Source organism: Mercenaria mercenaria, chromosome 1 (genome assembly GCF_021730395.1).
Source record: "Mercenaria mercenaria strain notata chromosome 1, MADL_Memer_1, whole genome shotgun sequence".
NCBI classification, from domain to species: Eukaryota; Metazoa; Mollusca; class Bivalvia; order Venerida; family Veneridae; genus Mercenaria; species Mercenaria mercenaria.
This window is the reverse complement of record NC_069361.1, coordinates 3,645,254-3,661,874: the sequence shown is the minus strand read 5'-3', so window position 1 is coordinate 3,661,874 and position 16,621 is coordinate 3,645,254. Positions and strand designations below refer to the sequence as shown.

The following is a 16,621-nucleotide window of genomic DNA, read 5'->3' as shown; positions in this document are numbered from 1 at the left end:
ATAGAGTTATGGAACCTGTGCAATGTAGATCAGTTCATCACAGTGAATAAGTGTGTGAAGTTTCAATCCATTCCCACAAGTGGTTACTGAGATACCAGCTTACATACAAAACCTTAACCAAAATCGGGACGCGGACGCGGACGCCGACGCATGGGCGAGTGCAATAGCTCACTATTCTATGAATAGTCGAGCTAAAAACGAAGGGTGTGGAAAGTGTTGTGTTTTTGGGCCATATATGGGTGTTTGCGGCCAGTGCATATCAATATGTTTTTTCAAAAACACATGCAGTCATAAAAGGTGCATGTTCTAGTCTCCTATAAATCTTTATAGATTGGTCATGTATACGTTGCCTTAATGTTTTTACTGTAAATGTCAATGTTGGTTTTATACATGAATGAGACTTTAATAAACTATGAATGCCTCGTATACGGCGGCGCCCTTGTTACCATTTAGTGTCGCCTATCCAGTTGAAGTCCGTATTAACATGCACTGCTTCAATAACGTGACGCAATATATGGCTATCTAACAGCATAATAGCAACAGGTTATATATCTGAATCCTACATGTTGTTCTATGATATAAAATTGCTGGTACTTCTGGTGCTATTGAACTTTGTCATACGGACAGTATACTAACCATTTGACGTCAGTATCTTACCAGTTAAATGGAGCCATGCAAAGGCTGTAAGGATTCTGAACTTTTACCGCTTCACCTGTAAATGAACCTTCCTATTTTTAAAACGCTCACCATGGTGTCTCTCATTATAGCTCCTAATTACGTACTTAATCTGAAGGTTTGTATCGCTAATACCAGCGTTAGACCATGTCTTGTTTGTCAAAAAATATTAAACAGCTAAGAAAATGCTGACTGGTTAAGAATGTCATAAGGAGAGAGAACAGCAGGCTTAGAGTACAATTCTGGCATTTATTCTTCTTCCTCTCAACCATGTATGCGTCAAGTCCGAATAATTTCTTCAATCGTTTTAGGAAATTGATTATCAAAGGAAAACAAATTAAGGTAGTTTGTACTTGATGAACGTTCTTGCTGGCTTAGACTGTACGCGTACTTGAAAGTAAGATTTTCTTCCGATAATGTAACGACTTAACCACACCTTTAACATTATAGCTTTCTATTCTATTATCTATTCACGTTAATCTTCTAAAACGATCTTCAAAGTTCACCAAGGTAGGTTTCCTTTTACATAATGATTTTGAAACTTGGGCTTATTTATAAAACTATTTCTAAAACGAAATCTTCGACTATTTTGAGTGTGGCAGCAGAATATACGGTTAATGATTGATACATTGGGGAGTGTAATTCTAGAAGGTAAGTTATCGATTTTATTATTATTGTCATCAAGATATAGAAAAAAAACTAACAGCTCCGACAATTACAACTGTAATTGTGATTTCGAGTGTTCTATTCTATAGAACTGTATAATAGTTGTATAAAATCTATTCCCTTGCGTCGGGAGAGCATTAATGCCAGATGCGTGTTATTTATTAACTCGGAGATCCGAAATTACTCAGAATTTCAGACTGGATCTGTCAACATAAAATGTTTACTACCCAAATGTGTCAAGTAAACGATTTTCCAAATTTGGGTGATAGGAGAAGTAGCCATATTGATATTAACATTGTTTTACCTTTGACAGATGGACAGACGTTCAAATAGTGCGGATTAAGAGAAGTGATACTAAGTCGATATTTCGAGATAGATAGATATTCTTTATTTCCTCCATAGATAGTCTGTGTAATTTTCTGGAGAATGGCGTGGTAAGTGAACCCACTGCTCGTAGGCCCGAACCTCTGGTTTATAGCCTTGTGTAGATGGTACATATCATTTGAAAGGGGCTCATATTTTACCACATACTTTTCATTTCGGATTGATTTAGGATGAAAACAGGGGTTTTTATCTGTCTGGTCATATTTTTTTCACCCCAGGTCCGATAATCCTGTCTGTGGATACTAAATGAAGTAACCGGTGTATTAGTACTAGTGATGTCGGAGTTGAACGTATTACTCCTTTTCCGAAGGTCGTGTGTACATGATGCTTAAAACTTTCAAGTTTAAATCTCAAACTTATTAAATACTGTAAATGAACTTACACTTTTCCTGAGTTTGGTTTTTAACAAACTGGCGGAGCACACCGAATATAACCATTCTTTTTGCACTTGATTAAACAGAAAACCACATGCTAAAATGTGTGATTTTTTACAATAAAAGCCCCATTGATTCACGCTGATCATTGTTATGTAATACGCTGACCACAGGTAATGTGAAGTTATTCATAAATATTTTTAAATCAAGTAATTTTGAAAGCGAACACGCTGTGAGATTTGGTCACCTCCCGGCGAAAATTAATCGCTGTAAATATTTATTGATCACCAACAATATATAGAGTAAATAAAATACCCTACCGGCTTTCTGTAGGTAGGACTGAAGTGGTCGGTCCTTGAATATTTAAGAATTTAATACAGGTATAATTTCATAGAAAGTGCCTAATTTAATGATTTTGTGTTCTTAGAAGAAACAATGTCTTGGGATTATTTTACTTTTACTTTACTGTAAATCATTAATGGTTAAACCCTATATCTATATAAAAGGTTTTCACTATAAACTTGATTATGTCTGTGATTTAAAACATTGTTTAAACTGAGCCGAAAAGAGCCGTGACATGACAAAAGAAACGCACACATTGAAATTGCCTAATAGTAAACATGTAATTTAATACTCTTCAAGGTTATTCAATCATTGGCTTTCTTTCAGTCCAAATTTTAAGTCCTATTTTGGGTCGTAAGATAGGAGATTATGTACCCAAGGCATTACCGTTTGTATATAACCTGTATACTGTGCAATAAAACAGCATAGTCACTATTAACTTAAGGTTTTATTTTAAGTACGGCTCGTATCACATTGGTCTTCACGTGAATGTTTCACGGTTCATATACTATTATATACCGGAAGTTTTTAGTTTATCTACCCGGCTAGATTTATTATATATTCTGTGCCTTATCGGGAACATGCTATTTATATATATAAGGACATATGTACCGGAATTTCATACTTATATGTAAATGCGTCAGTGACATTGAAATATTCCAGTCTTATGAAACAAGGTAATAATCGATCGTTTCTCATTGCTTACCTGTACTCTATAGGGAAAATATTCTCGCTGTATTATAATAAGTGTTTGACGTTTATCAGGTGTAAGAGAATAGCACAGGTATCAGGAGACAATGGGAAAAGGTGAACACGAAGAGCCACATGTCTATTCCAGCGTTTACATTGTTGGTGATGTCGATAAAGGAAATACATTTGTGAACACGGAATTACCGCAAAACAAAGTTGGACCGGAACCTATGGAAGGGGCACGAGATTTCTGTGCGGAGGAGGAGCCTGTGAGCGCCGATCATGCTGAAGCATTAAAGAGGCTGAAGGAACGCAGGGAGCGCGAGCCTTTATTCTACTGCAAGATCGTTACAAGGTGGCCCCTGCAGTCGTTTCGTAAGTTGTCTGTTTTATTTTTTATAAATTTACAGATAGAACATTCGTAAACTGGTAAATGTGTATTAAGCGGCTGATCACTGGCAAACTGTTAGATATAGATCTGCATTTTCTCCAAGCATTGTGTTTTTCTTCTACTATAATGCATTTTCGCATGCTAGATAAAAATGCGGCGTAGAAATTTTAAGTCTCGGAAAGAGACAGTGAAAGAAGTGAAAAGGAGTGAAATAAGAGGGTTAAGAAGATTATGTTGCAAAACCACAGGAAAGATAACTCTTGCAAACTTCAAAAAAATGAGTCCACAATAAATAATTAAAAGCTCGCATTCGCTTTTCAAACCTAGCTTTAATATTGTGTTGCATAGAGGGCATTTTAAATAATCACATTTGGAAATTATACTTTTATTTTTCCAAAGTGGAAGTATCATGTATTTGAATGGCACTTAAATTTTATTTTTATTTTTTATTAAATGGCTTTGTAATCTCTCTAAAGAACTAACGGAAATATGCCGTTGCAATTGATGAATAAGTTATATTAAAATAAATCAAATTCATATAGCAGAAAATTAGTTGTGGACACTTGCACAAAAATCTAGGACAAGACTTTAACACCCCATAAAACTTTATCAGTAAATTTCATGTTCAAAAACACATTTGATTTGTCATTCATGCACATATAAGAGTCCAAAAACATAATTTTCATCTTTTAAAATGCAACCACTTTTTAAACAAAGGCATTATGGACCTTTAAAGCCGTAAAACTCACACCCTATAAACGACTGTACTCCCCCTTTTCCTGTTGCGACCGATCAAAACAAACAACTTACAGACCGAAGGCAAGAAATCGTCTTAAAATTAATTATTTTGCTCAACACGGTGTGTGTATTTAAGTTTAACGATAAGTCGAACATAAATATATGAATGTGCTGAAATATTAGATGAAACAGACAAGTAATGTTTACAAAATGTCGACTGATCACACTCATTGCACGAAATTCACTCGACCAAGTCACGAAACTGATGAATAACCCGTCAAATTGATTTGTAATCCAATAATCCATGTTGTTTTCTGAAATAAGCATGCATACTCCATAAATGTATGTAAATAAGATGTTGCATAGCTGTTGCGTTTTTTTGAAAGAAATTATTTTTTATCTAGACGGTAAAAACATTCACTGTATGCCGACTTGCCAATTTTGATCTGAACTCCTATTTGTGACTGGACTGTATTCCGTTTTGCGATTGCAGTCGGCGATTTATGTCCTTAAAGGGAGTAAATGTTAAATGAAATAAAGATTACACACCAAGCTGTCACTATTGATCCGTCTTTATGTATATATTGTCATTTAATGTCGAACCCCTCGTGCTACGCATGTACTAATACATTGGGTGGGTGGCCGGGGAGGAGGGAAGGTCTGTGACTCTCTATCTTGCCTAATTATATAATAAATTGAATGCTTCAGAATCGTTTACATGCAAGTATTCCGTGTTGGTTTTACATTAGACATTGAAAGTATAGACAGGGTCCCTACTAAGTCACACAAGAAATCACCGTCTGTGTCGATTCCTGTGACAGTCACGCCAAGAATTCAAAATGTCGATGAGATAAGACAGGAGGGGACTATATGTTTACCCCACCCCCTCCCCCTCCGTCCGTCCATGTGTTTGACTGTCTGTCCGTCTGCCAAAAAATGTTCTTCCGATTTCTTAAAAACTATTGCACCCGCTAGACATCCGTCATGTTTACTACCTGCTGTGACTTGACCGTTATTTCTCATGTTTGAAATAATTTACAGTGATAACGCCTGCACACGCTTAAAATACGCTGTACAAAGATTTTAGTGGATCCAATGTAGGTTATTAATGGTTCGTATTTTTATTTTAAGATTATCATCTGGATGATGCGCAATCACGTGATCTATTGTGTAATTGAAGTGCTGTAATGCATATTTACAGTATATGCATTGATATTCTTCCATCTTATATTTGATCTGAAACCGAAAGAAAAAAAAACAAAACAAAAAAAAAACAAGAACTCTCACTTATGATACAGGTACCCGCAGAAATCTGCTTAAAAATCATCTCCTAAATCATCGTGTGGCAAGAAGATTGTGCACTTTAGTCAGATTGTATTACAGGCCCCTTTAAGATACACATGAAGTACAATCAAAGTATCATTAATAGTAAAAACATAATTAGTGTCAGAAGCATGAAATACGATGCACAAAAAATCGGGAAATGGAGGCCATGTAGGTTATAATGTAGTAATTCATCGTGATTGCCTCCGTTGAAAGAAGTACCATAAAAATAAGCCCTCAATTTTTCATTTTTTTGGCACTTCTGCTTATATAATGGGGGCTTATTTCATTCGCAGAATGTATTTTCAGTAAAATAAGACAAGTTTCATGTTAAATTTCTTGTGTTTATGGCAAAAACAAAGAGAAAACTAAAATAGATGTGTTTAGTACTGTTTACTGTGCGACGCTGTCAAGAAAGGTGTCCACAGAGGGTTAGTGGCTTAAATCTGGCGCCGTTTCACTACAGATCAACCCATTTTCTGTTACTATTTTGACAGCTTATAAATTGTAGTTTGTAGCCTAATGATAAATAGGTTTCAACGAGTTGAAATTCTAGAAAGTATAGTCTTTTACGCGACACCTCGTCTCATGATGGTGAACATTTTTGCCAAGTTATTTCAGAATCCCATCATGCATAAAGAAGTTATGACACGGACACGAAAGATGGACCCAGTTTTACATTTTAAGTGTCACATTGACTTTAACGAGAAAAGGAAATGAATAGGAGGGGCATTAACAACATATTGCCGATGATTGTGTGCGAAGTTTGAGAGAGGTAGGTGTAATAGTATTCAAGTAATTGCTCGACCAAATTGATGAGGACACATACAAACAGACCGAACAGATAGGCCGCATTGTGACTCCTATACACCACCCTCCTTCAAACTTCGTTTGCGGGTTCAAAATATGAAGAAATACTACAGGAGCAAGGGAAAAGCCGATATCTTTTTAATAAGTCAGTTGCTAACAGGCATACAGTCTCTTTTACGAAAGTTGCAAACATTTGTACAGTACTGCAAGCAAACATGCAAACAGTCAGGACATCACGTCGAATCTTCTTTCATCGAGATTGGAGATTTTAGCAATGATTTTATTTTATTTTACCAAACTAAAGTTTCTTTATCCATGAAACAGTGGGATTTATATGTAGATCATTCTTCAAGCAAGATAATATGTTCTTTTGACGCCGACAATGTTCAATTTCTGGACAAAATCAGTGATCAATCGAGTTTTTTGCTATTATTTTACTTGTTATCAGACTAATATAATATATAAAGAAACAAATCATGTTCAGCTTCCAATAAAATATTAATTTGCATTCTAACAAAACATATCAATCACTTTAAAATGGTGTTTTTCAACTTTTAGCTGTCAGTTTATTGTTTTGATCGGGTAGCAACAGGAAACGGTTATAGGGCGAGAAACTGCATTTTCTTTGGAAAAAAATGTTGGTCCGTGGAAATCGCCTTCAGGAATGACAAAGGCTTTCAAACTTTTCGGGTGTTCTAAAAATATCAACACATGCGCATATCACGGGTAACCAGACATATCGGAAGGTAATGGAGCATCTAACAAACTATTTATCAATATAAAACATCTTGATTTTCCTGCTAAAGCGAGAGAAAGTGTCGGCCGTCATCATTATAAGTGCAAACATGCAATTACATTACACAAAAACAAGATCTTTGCTTTAATATTTTCAATAAATGTAGCAAGTGTTTTTGCGATTAATCATTTGGGAATTGCATTCACCATTACATGTATGATGAATTTAGTAATGACTGATCACACGTATATTAATCTGGTAGAATGTAGTAATACTACACATATAGATTTCAGTTCTTTTTATTGTCTTTTGTCTCATAAGCCATTTTGGTTGGATAATATCTGTTTCATATTTGGATTTGATATTTACCTATATTATACAATTAGCTATTTCTAGATATCTATAGCCAGATTTAATTGCTATATTTAGCTATCTGTTAAAGTACGAATTTCTTTAATTAAATGTGTTGTGTTGTTTTGATTTTGTATTTTCCTATGTCATGCCATAACTGTTTTTGCTCTTGAGGATTTTACATTTTACATTTACACTTGGGTTTTATATCGGCAATCTGCAATCTGATACCGGTATTTTTAGTTACGTAACCCACTTTCGCACGATCGAGTGCTATCAGGTCAAAATTAAAATTAAGTGCGTTTGCACTTTATCTACCCATCATTTGTAACATTGGGTAGGTGGGTAGGTGAATTATCATACTTTTCCCAATCATATTAGCTTTTTCCAGAAGCGTAAATAAATGTGCTAATAGGTTTTCATTTCATGATTTATTTTACAAGACTTAAGACATACAGGCTATAGACAGTTTGCTTAGGGAATATTCAAGGTTCTGCTAAAGTGAATACTCTGACTATATAAAATGTCTCCATTTTGGCGTCCTTAGATATATCAGTTTAGTACCATATACCTACATCATTTACAAGAGATCTTTCACTGGTCTTGCAATAAAACAATTAAGCTGAAAATCGAATTGTCAAAGACTAACTACAGTGCTAAAGTACATCCTGTGTATACAAGTGACTGTTGTCAGGTCAAAAATGTTAACCAAATCAAACTTGGTCAGAATGTTTCCCTTAAAAAATCTCAAATAAGTTTGATGTTGGATATATATGGTCATAAACTTGTCATTAAACACACTCAGCCTCAGTTATTAACCTCATGTAGGAAACACAAAACACCATAGTATTAAGTTGCTCTACTTTAGATATAGTGACTTGAACTAACTAACTAAATGATGCATTTTTAATGTAATCGGTAATTTGGATTTATAAATGCTGAAGTGTAAGGTATGCTACGGAGTATTTATGTTAGAATATGTATTCTTAATCAGTATGCTTTGTAAATGTAGGCATTGTTATGTTCCGATTAACCAATAAATGAAATGAAACCAAATGGTAAACAAAGGACTTTCTGAATAAATCGGTGATAGGTTTTGGAGAGTAAATGTGTAAATTAGGAGAGAATCTTAAAGTTCTGCTTTGAATGTCTGAACAGAAAGTAAATGTATTTCTCAGGTAAATTGGAGCTAAACGTTTGTACATTAAAATAGCTATATGAAAAATAACACTTTCGGGAATGCCATCTAGTTTAATTCAAGGAATAATATTAAATCCTTTATCAAGAATTAACCTTTCCGCTTTTTTTTTTGAATATTCTGTGACGAAGAAGAACAGTTAACCCACATGTAACAACAGCAGTCAAAATGTGGTAAAATATACGAATTGAAGAACATTGCCCTCGTAGGTAATAAAATAAATAGTTTAAATCGTGACAATAGATAAAGTAGTGAATTGCATTTTTAATACAACGCTATGTGTATTCCAAGACAACTAAAGTACTGTCTATAGTACATCCAAAAAGATTTTCTATTCTGCTACAAGCAAGTTGTTCATTTCTAAGTTGAACAAGATTTAGCTTACCAAAAGGTTCCTTCCAGCGTATATTAAATATTATTTTAAGGGGCCTGTAACAGATGTTTAATAAGAATCACTCACCTTTTGATAAGCAATACTACCTAAATATTATCAACGGGCAATAAATAATAAAGATCATCATTCTATCAAAATTCCGGTATATACGGCCGTCTGGGACTTTAAAATTAAGTTAGAAGAACAATTTAGGGCTTATATAATTAGGGAACCAACACTCAAAAAAAAAATGCGTACAAAAAGTTCACAGCTTGAATCTTACAAAAAAACTTATCAAAAGGCAATAAATTAAGTTCGAAACAGTTTATAGCTCAATAAAAGTGAAAAAAAAATGCATCATACAATTCTGGATAAAAACAAGGACAGTAATTGAAATGACTGTGCGTAGCGTGCAAATAGCATTGACAGACAAGCAAAAAAATCTCGAATTACTTTAAAAGTACAGTATATTTTGATGGTAATACTTAACGTCAAAATAATATATAGTTGATATGAAATAAAATCTGTAAAAGATCCTTTGAAAGCAAAGAATTGCAACCGAGAAGAATAATAGCAGACGATAATTTTGGGCGGGAGTCTATTTTTAGATGATGCATATTCATTTAATTAATCTCTATTCTACATTATGGCATGTTAGATTTAGGAGTTATATGTTCAAACTATATTATTGTTTCTTGTAGGTCTGTTATTACGTAGTTGTATTTCACTAAAGATTGACTTAAAGATGCGTAAACACATATTGTTAAAGAGGCTATTTGTAATGAATATGCATGAGTCTAAGATGGCGGCGCCCTACTGGAATTCGGATGTCTTTGATGATTCCGTTGTATCTATTACCTGCTCAGTCAAGTGTGACATGTTCACCATAAGTGTTCCTTCCCTTGAGAAGGAACAATGACAGAAGAGGGGGAGGGGGGTCATTATATACCTGCTTAACTTCGTGTTTTGATGCCTTATAAATGACATACAGTAATCTATGCACCATGTGCCAATATTGTTGACATCTTTAGACATTATCACAATCTGCATTTAGTCTTTCTTTATTTTCAGTGATTACACTGTTTGCGCACATACTGATGATTTTAATATCAGCTGCTTTAGTGGCCTCGGGGTATGACCTGTTGCCGGTCGACTTTGAAAATCTGCCTCTTGAAATAAACGACCAACACTGGAGACCCAGGGATCTAGCGTGGACATATAGAGATGATTTCGACACTTATTACGACAGAACACCAGTAACGGGATATCGTGTAAAGTCGTACTTAAGGGCAAACATAGATCTTTACTATGACGCTGGGGGTGACAATGTTTTTACCAAAGAAAGGTTAAAGAAAATACAATCAATCGAAAACTCACTTGTTTCTGTAGGCGAATACCAAAATAACTACTGTCAGTTTGATTCCAATCTTACAGGATGCCAGAGCCCTATGTCGGTAATCAGATACTTCGACGGTACGTATTCAAGTATTGACTCGGTATTTAACGATCCAAATTTCGACAATATAGCAGCTGTTTTATACGAGGCATATACAAACAACGCAACGAAAGCAGACTTCCAATTTTTCTTAGGGAAATCTAACGAAATTACGTCAACCCGAGCGTATTCCTCAATAACGAGATCTGTGATACCCCTTGGTTATCCTCTACAGGGCTACGCTGAAGACGAAGACTACGAAAAGGTGATGAGGACATTTTCCGTCAACCATATGAAACCAACTCTCGTAAGTGTTCGCGAGAACTGTGATTTGTTTGATTTCAGTTACCGATCTGACATGCTTTGGTTGGAGGACGTGTTCACACAGGCTATGAAAGACGTGTTCTGCGCATTTGGCAGCATTTGTTTCATATTTTGCTTAATTCTCATTCACACAAGGTCTCTCTGGATTACTGGTTTAGCAATCTTCAGCATTATATCATGTTTTGTTATAACAAACCTTATCTACAGAATTGTGCTTGATTTCCGCTACATTGGATTCTTTCACGTGCTCACACTGTTCATTGTGCTTGGAATAGGTGCAGACGACATTTTCGTGTTCTACGACGTATGGAGAAATACGGCGTATGAATCGTATCCAAGTCTTGCCCACAGACTGTCGGATTCCTACAGAAAATCAGTTTTCAGCATGTTGTTTACATCAATTACAACGTCAGTTGCATTTTTCGCAAGTGCTATTTCACCACTTTTGGCTACAAGATCGTTTGGCGTGTTTTCTGGTCTGGTGATTATTGTTAACTATTTATCAGTTATTTTATATTTCCCAACAGTTGTTATCATGTATCACACAAAGTTTGAAAAATTTAAATGGCCCTGTATTGCATTCTGCAATAGGAAATGTCGCAAAAACTGTGCATGTTGCAAAAGTGAAAATCAAAACACGATACCTGACAAAAGACGTAGAGATACCGTTTCGAATTCTAAATTTAGCGACAAAAACGGCGCAGTTTTTAAAACTGATGCACCAAATGGTCTGTATCCGAAGGAGATTAACAGAGACAAGGAAGAATCGGTACAAGTTAGCATAAGAGAAAATAGACAGTCTTTCACAACGCAAATTAGCATCAACAATCCGGGAACAGACAGTACGACTGTGATGAACGGAAAATCAGCAAAAGCCAATGGTTTTGTGAATGATGCATTTGAATCAGATACATACAGAGATGTTTACATTCCGGAAGAGAAAAATGCAAAAGAAAGTAATGACATTGAAGAGAAAAAAACCGTTCCCAAAATGCGGAAAGAAAAATCATTCATGGTTCGTTTCTTCAGAGACAAATATTCAAAGTTTATAACTCACAAGGTAATGCGATGGGTGATACTTGCTGTCATGGCAACGGTTCTCATTATCTTCACAGTGCAGGCGTCAAAACTGGAACCGGATAATGAAGGGGTATGTATGACTTTTTTACCTTGCCAGAATGAGTAGTAGAATCGTCTAGAAAGTACACTGCAGTACTTGATGAAAGTACACTGTAGTACTTGATGAAAGTACACTGTAGTACTTGAAATATAAAACAGATTTCCATGACTGGTTGATTTGTTGACTCGTAGGTCAATGTTGAAAGTGACCAAATGGAAAAGCGTCGTCTGAGACTGATCAACAGAATTAGTTTTATAACCTTGGTTACCATGGTTACATAGTCCGAGAGTACCCAGATTCTTCAACTTCAAACATTTAACCGACTTTAATTGATATATTTACTATCCTTGTTTAAATATTTTTCAAGGTTTTATTGCACAAGAACAAAGATATGTTTCAGTATTGTTTCCTGTATGGCGATTTCATTCAGCTATGCCAAAAAAAGAATATTAACTTTTTGAAATTCTTGGCGTATTATCTTAAGAATTGATCATTATGAGATAAAACAAACGAATAAAACAAACGATTTTTATGCCAATTCTCGTATATTATATACTTAAAGCGCGTTTATTTCGTTTGGAAGAAACTTACCCGCCTAACTGTTGGTCAAACGTTTCTTTAGTATGAAATTTCACCATTCAGTATGATACAGATATTTTCAATTGCCTTAAAATGAGTTTTACCGCCAGACTTAGATCGGAAACTTCCTTTTTAGCTCATCTGACTTTTTGAAAAAAAATGATGAGTTATTGTCATCACTTGAGCGGTTGTCGGCGTCGGCGTCGGCGTCGGCGTCGGCGTCGGCGTTGCTTGGTTAAGTTTTATGTTTAGGTCAGCTTTTCTCCTAAACTATCAAAGCTATTGCTTTGAAACTTGGAATACTTGTTCACCATCATAAGCTGACCCTGTATAGCAAGAAACATAACTCCATCTTGCATTTTGCAAGATTTATGGCCCCTTTTGTACTTAGAAAATATCAGATTTCTTGGTTAAGTTTTATGTTTAGGTCAACTTTTCTCCTAAACTATCAAAGCTATTGCTTTGAAACTTGGAATACTTGTTCACCATCATAAGCAGACCATGTACATCAAGAAACATAACTCCATCTTGCTTTTTGCAAGAATTATTGCCCCTTTTGGACTTAGAAAATCAGTTTTCATGGTTAAATTTTATGTTTAGGTCAACTTTTATCCTAAACTATCAAAGCTATTGCTTTAAAACTTGCAACAGTTTTTCACCATCATAAGTGGACCCTGTACAGCAAGAAACATAACTCCATCCTGCTTTTTGCAAGAATGATGGCCCCTTTTGGACTTAGAAAATATCAGATTTTTTGGTTAAGTTTTATGTTTAGGTCAACTTTTTCTCTTAAACCATCAAAGCTATTGCTTTAAAACTTGCAACTGTTGTTCACCATCATAAGCTGACCCTGTAAAGCAAGCAACATAACTCCATCCTGCTTTTTGCAATAATTATTGCCCCGTTTGGACTTAGAAAAATCATTTTCTTGGTTGAATATTATGTTTAAGTCAACTTTTCTCTTAAACTATCAAAGCTATTGCTTTAAAACTTGCAACAGTTTTTCACCATCATAAGTGGACACTGTACATCAAGAAACATAACTCTATCCTGCTTTTTGCAAGAATGATGGCCCTTTTTAGACTTAGAAAATCATGGGTAGGACAATATTTCTATTATACAAAAAAAATCAGATGAGCGTCAGCACCCGCAAGGCGGTGCTCTTGTTATGAAATACAGAACGGAACAGAACAGAACATAACTTTATTCAAAATAACGTAAGATGATCATCGTCATCATAGATACAGCATGCAGTAATAAATTATTTTACATATACCATAGTACACGTACAGTGAGAATGAAATATTTACAGACACAATGATAAAAGTATTCAAAAGCAGACTTATAACAAAAAAAAATATAAAAAACAAATCAACAAATCATTGCGGCGAGTTCAGTTTTGTAGTCTGAAAAAAATAGAATGCTGTCAACACGTGCTGTGAAACAAGAGGAAAGAAGCTGTTCTTGACATCTTTTTTTAAATTACTTGTATATGACTTATTCATGTGTTTTGATATTTTATAGATATTGATATTTCTTTTTGTTACTTTCTCCGCAGCTTCAAGTCCTGAAGGACAGTCATGTATACAGTATAGCGGAAGATCACTCAGTGAACTCGTTCGTCCTCAGTAACGCCGACAGAACGCTTATACTACACATTGTTTGGGGTATGCACCCGAATGATATGAGCGACTGTCATTTTTCCACCCCCCAGTGCCGCGGTAAGAAAGACTGGGATACCAGTTTTGATCCAAACACGCCGGAAGCCCAAACAGCAGTACAGGTATTGTCATTTCAAACCCCATTTAATCTTCGAAGACGGAGTGGTATACTGTTTTGCAGATGTCGGTCAGTCGGAGGGTCGGTCGGTCCGTAGACCAACTGGTTTCCGGATCCTAGATCATGAAAGTTTAAAGGGAGGTTGGTCATGACCAGCAGATGACCTCTATTGATTTTGAGATCATAGGTCAAAGGTCAAGGTCACAGTGACCCGGAACAATTAAACGTTTTCCGGATGATAACTCAAGAACGCTTGGGCCTAGGATCATGAAAGTTGATAAGGAGGTTGGCCGTGAGTAGCAGATGACCCCCTAATGCTTTCGAAGTTAGTACATTAAAGGTCAAGGTCACAGTGACCTGGAACAGTTAAAGATTTTCCTGATGATAACTTGAGAACGCTTGAGGTTAGGATCACGAAACATAATAGGTAGGTTGATCATGACCAGCAAATGCTTTCTAATGATTTTAAGGTTGGTAGGCCAAAAGTCAAGGTCACAATGACCCAGAATAGTTAAACCGTTTCCGGATGATAACTTAAGAACCCTTTGGCCTCAGACCATGGAAGTTGATAAGGCAGTTGGTCGTGAGCAGCAAATGACTCCTACTGATTTTGAGGTCAGTACGTCGAAGGTCAAGGTCACAATGACCCAGAACAGTTAAACTGGCGATAACTTGAGAACGCTTGGGCCTAGGATCACGAAACTTAATAGGGAGGTTGATCATGACCGGCAAATGACCCGTACTAATTTTGAGGTTAGTAGGTCAAAGGTCAAGGTCACAGTGACCCGGAATAGTTTAACTGTTTCCGGACGATAACTTGAGAGCGCTTGGGCGTAGGATCATGAAACTTAATAAGAAGGTTGATCATGACCAGCATATGACTCTTATTGATTTTGAGGTCAGTAGATCAAAGGGCAAGGTCACAGTGACCCGGCACAGTTAAACCGCTTCCGGACGATAGCTTGAGAACCACGAAATTCAATAGAGAGGTTGATCATGGCCATCAGATATTCCCTCTTGATTTTGAGGTCAGTAGGTCAAAGGTCAGTATCACGTATACCTCTTCTTTTTGTCAGATAACTAGAGAATGCTTTGGTCTAAGATCACATTTGATACGGAGGTCACTTATGAATGGTAAATGACCTATAGTTATTTATTTTAGGTCAGTACGTCAAACGTCCAGAGCACAGTGACCAAATAATTTCTGTTCCTTGTGCAGTTACTGAATGCATCAAGTCTACGAGCTCATGTTTCCATACAAATGCTATAAACATGAAATAATGGCTCCCGCGTATTGATCAGTTTTCGTATGCACTTAAATGCTTGGTAAATATTTGATTTTAATCATCAGTTTTCGTATGCACTTAAATACTTGGTAAATATTTGATTTTAATCATTTATTTACTTTGTTTTGTATGCATGCTTTTGAAGTATTTGATTTTAAAGTTTATTATTTTATCCACACCCAAGATTATTGAAAGGCTATATTATTAATAATTCCTTGCTGTATTCAACTATTAAATAACAGTTGTTTAAACAGAGAACGCAAGAATATTTTAATAATGGTTCAAGTCACATTAACACTGATATTGTCAAACAACGCAATTAAAACATTATGGTAATTTACGTCACTGTTTTTCTTCTGCATACGAAATGCCATGTAACAGAAATATAGAAATCATAAAAACATAATTGAGCCGCACCATGAGAAAACCAACATAGTGCATTTGCGACCAGCATGGATCCAGAGCAGCCTGCGCATCTGCGCAGTCTGGTCAGGATCCATGCTGTTCGCTTTCAAAGCTTATTGCAATTAAAGAAACCGTTAGCGAACAGCATGGATCCTGACCAGACTGCGCGGATGTAGAAATTGATTTAATTCTGTTTTTTTAGCTCGACTATTCGAAGAATAAGTAGAGCTTTCTACTCACCAGGCGCCGGCGTCGGCGTCGGCGTCGGCGTCCCACCTTGGTTAAGTTTTTCGTACCAGTCCACATTTTGACAAAGTCTTTTGAGATAAAGCTTTGAAACTTTCAACACTTGTTTACCATCACCATGTTTAGTTATAGACAAGAGTACATAACGCCATCAAGGATTTTGGCTGAATTATGGCCCCTTTCGACTTAGAAATCTTGGTTAAGTTTTTCGTACCAGTCCACATTTTGACAAAGTCTTTTGAGATAAATCTGTTATAATATTTTGACCCCATTCTTCAATCAATTCTTCGAATAGTCGAGCGCGCTGTCATCCGACAGCTCTTGCTATGACTTAAGTATACACTTAATTCGGCATACAAAAAAGCAGGATCGTAACTTGAGTTTTAGCTAGACTCT

At 35.9% G+C, this 16,621-nt stretch overlaps 1 protein-coding gene across 1 annotated transcript in view; it reads left to right on the top strand.

Moving 5' to 3' along the window:
* The first annotated feature begins 1,177 nt into the window (after window positions 1–1,177).
* Window positions 1,178–16,621, top strand: part of LOC123545146 (uncharacterized) — a 29,716-nt gene continuing 14,272 nt past the window's right edge. The window contains exons 1-4 of the mRNA XM_045331457.2: window positions 1,178–1,326; window positions 3,207–3,506; window positions 10,123–11,960; window positions 14,068–14,292. Of these exons, the coding sequence (XP_045187392.2) occupies window positions 3,239–3,506; window positions 10,123–11,960; window positions 14,068–14,292 (2,331 nt within the window). The 5' untranslated portion in view covers window positions 1,178–1,326; window positions 3,207–3,238. The remainder of the gene's footprint in view (window positions 1,327–3,206; window positions 3,507–10,122; window positions 11,961–14,067; window positions 14,293–16,621) is intronic.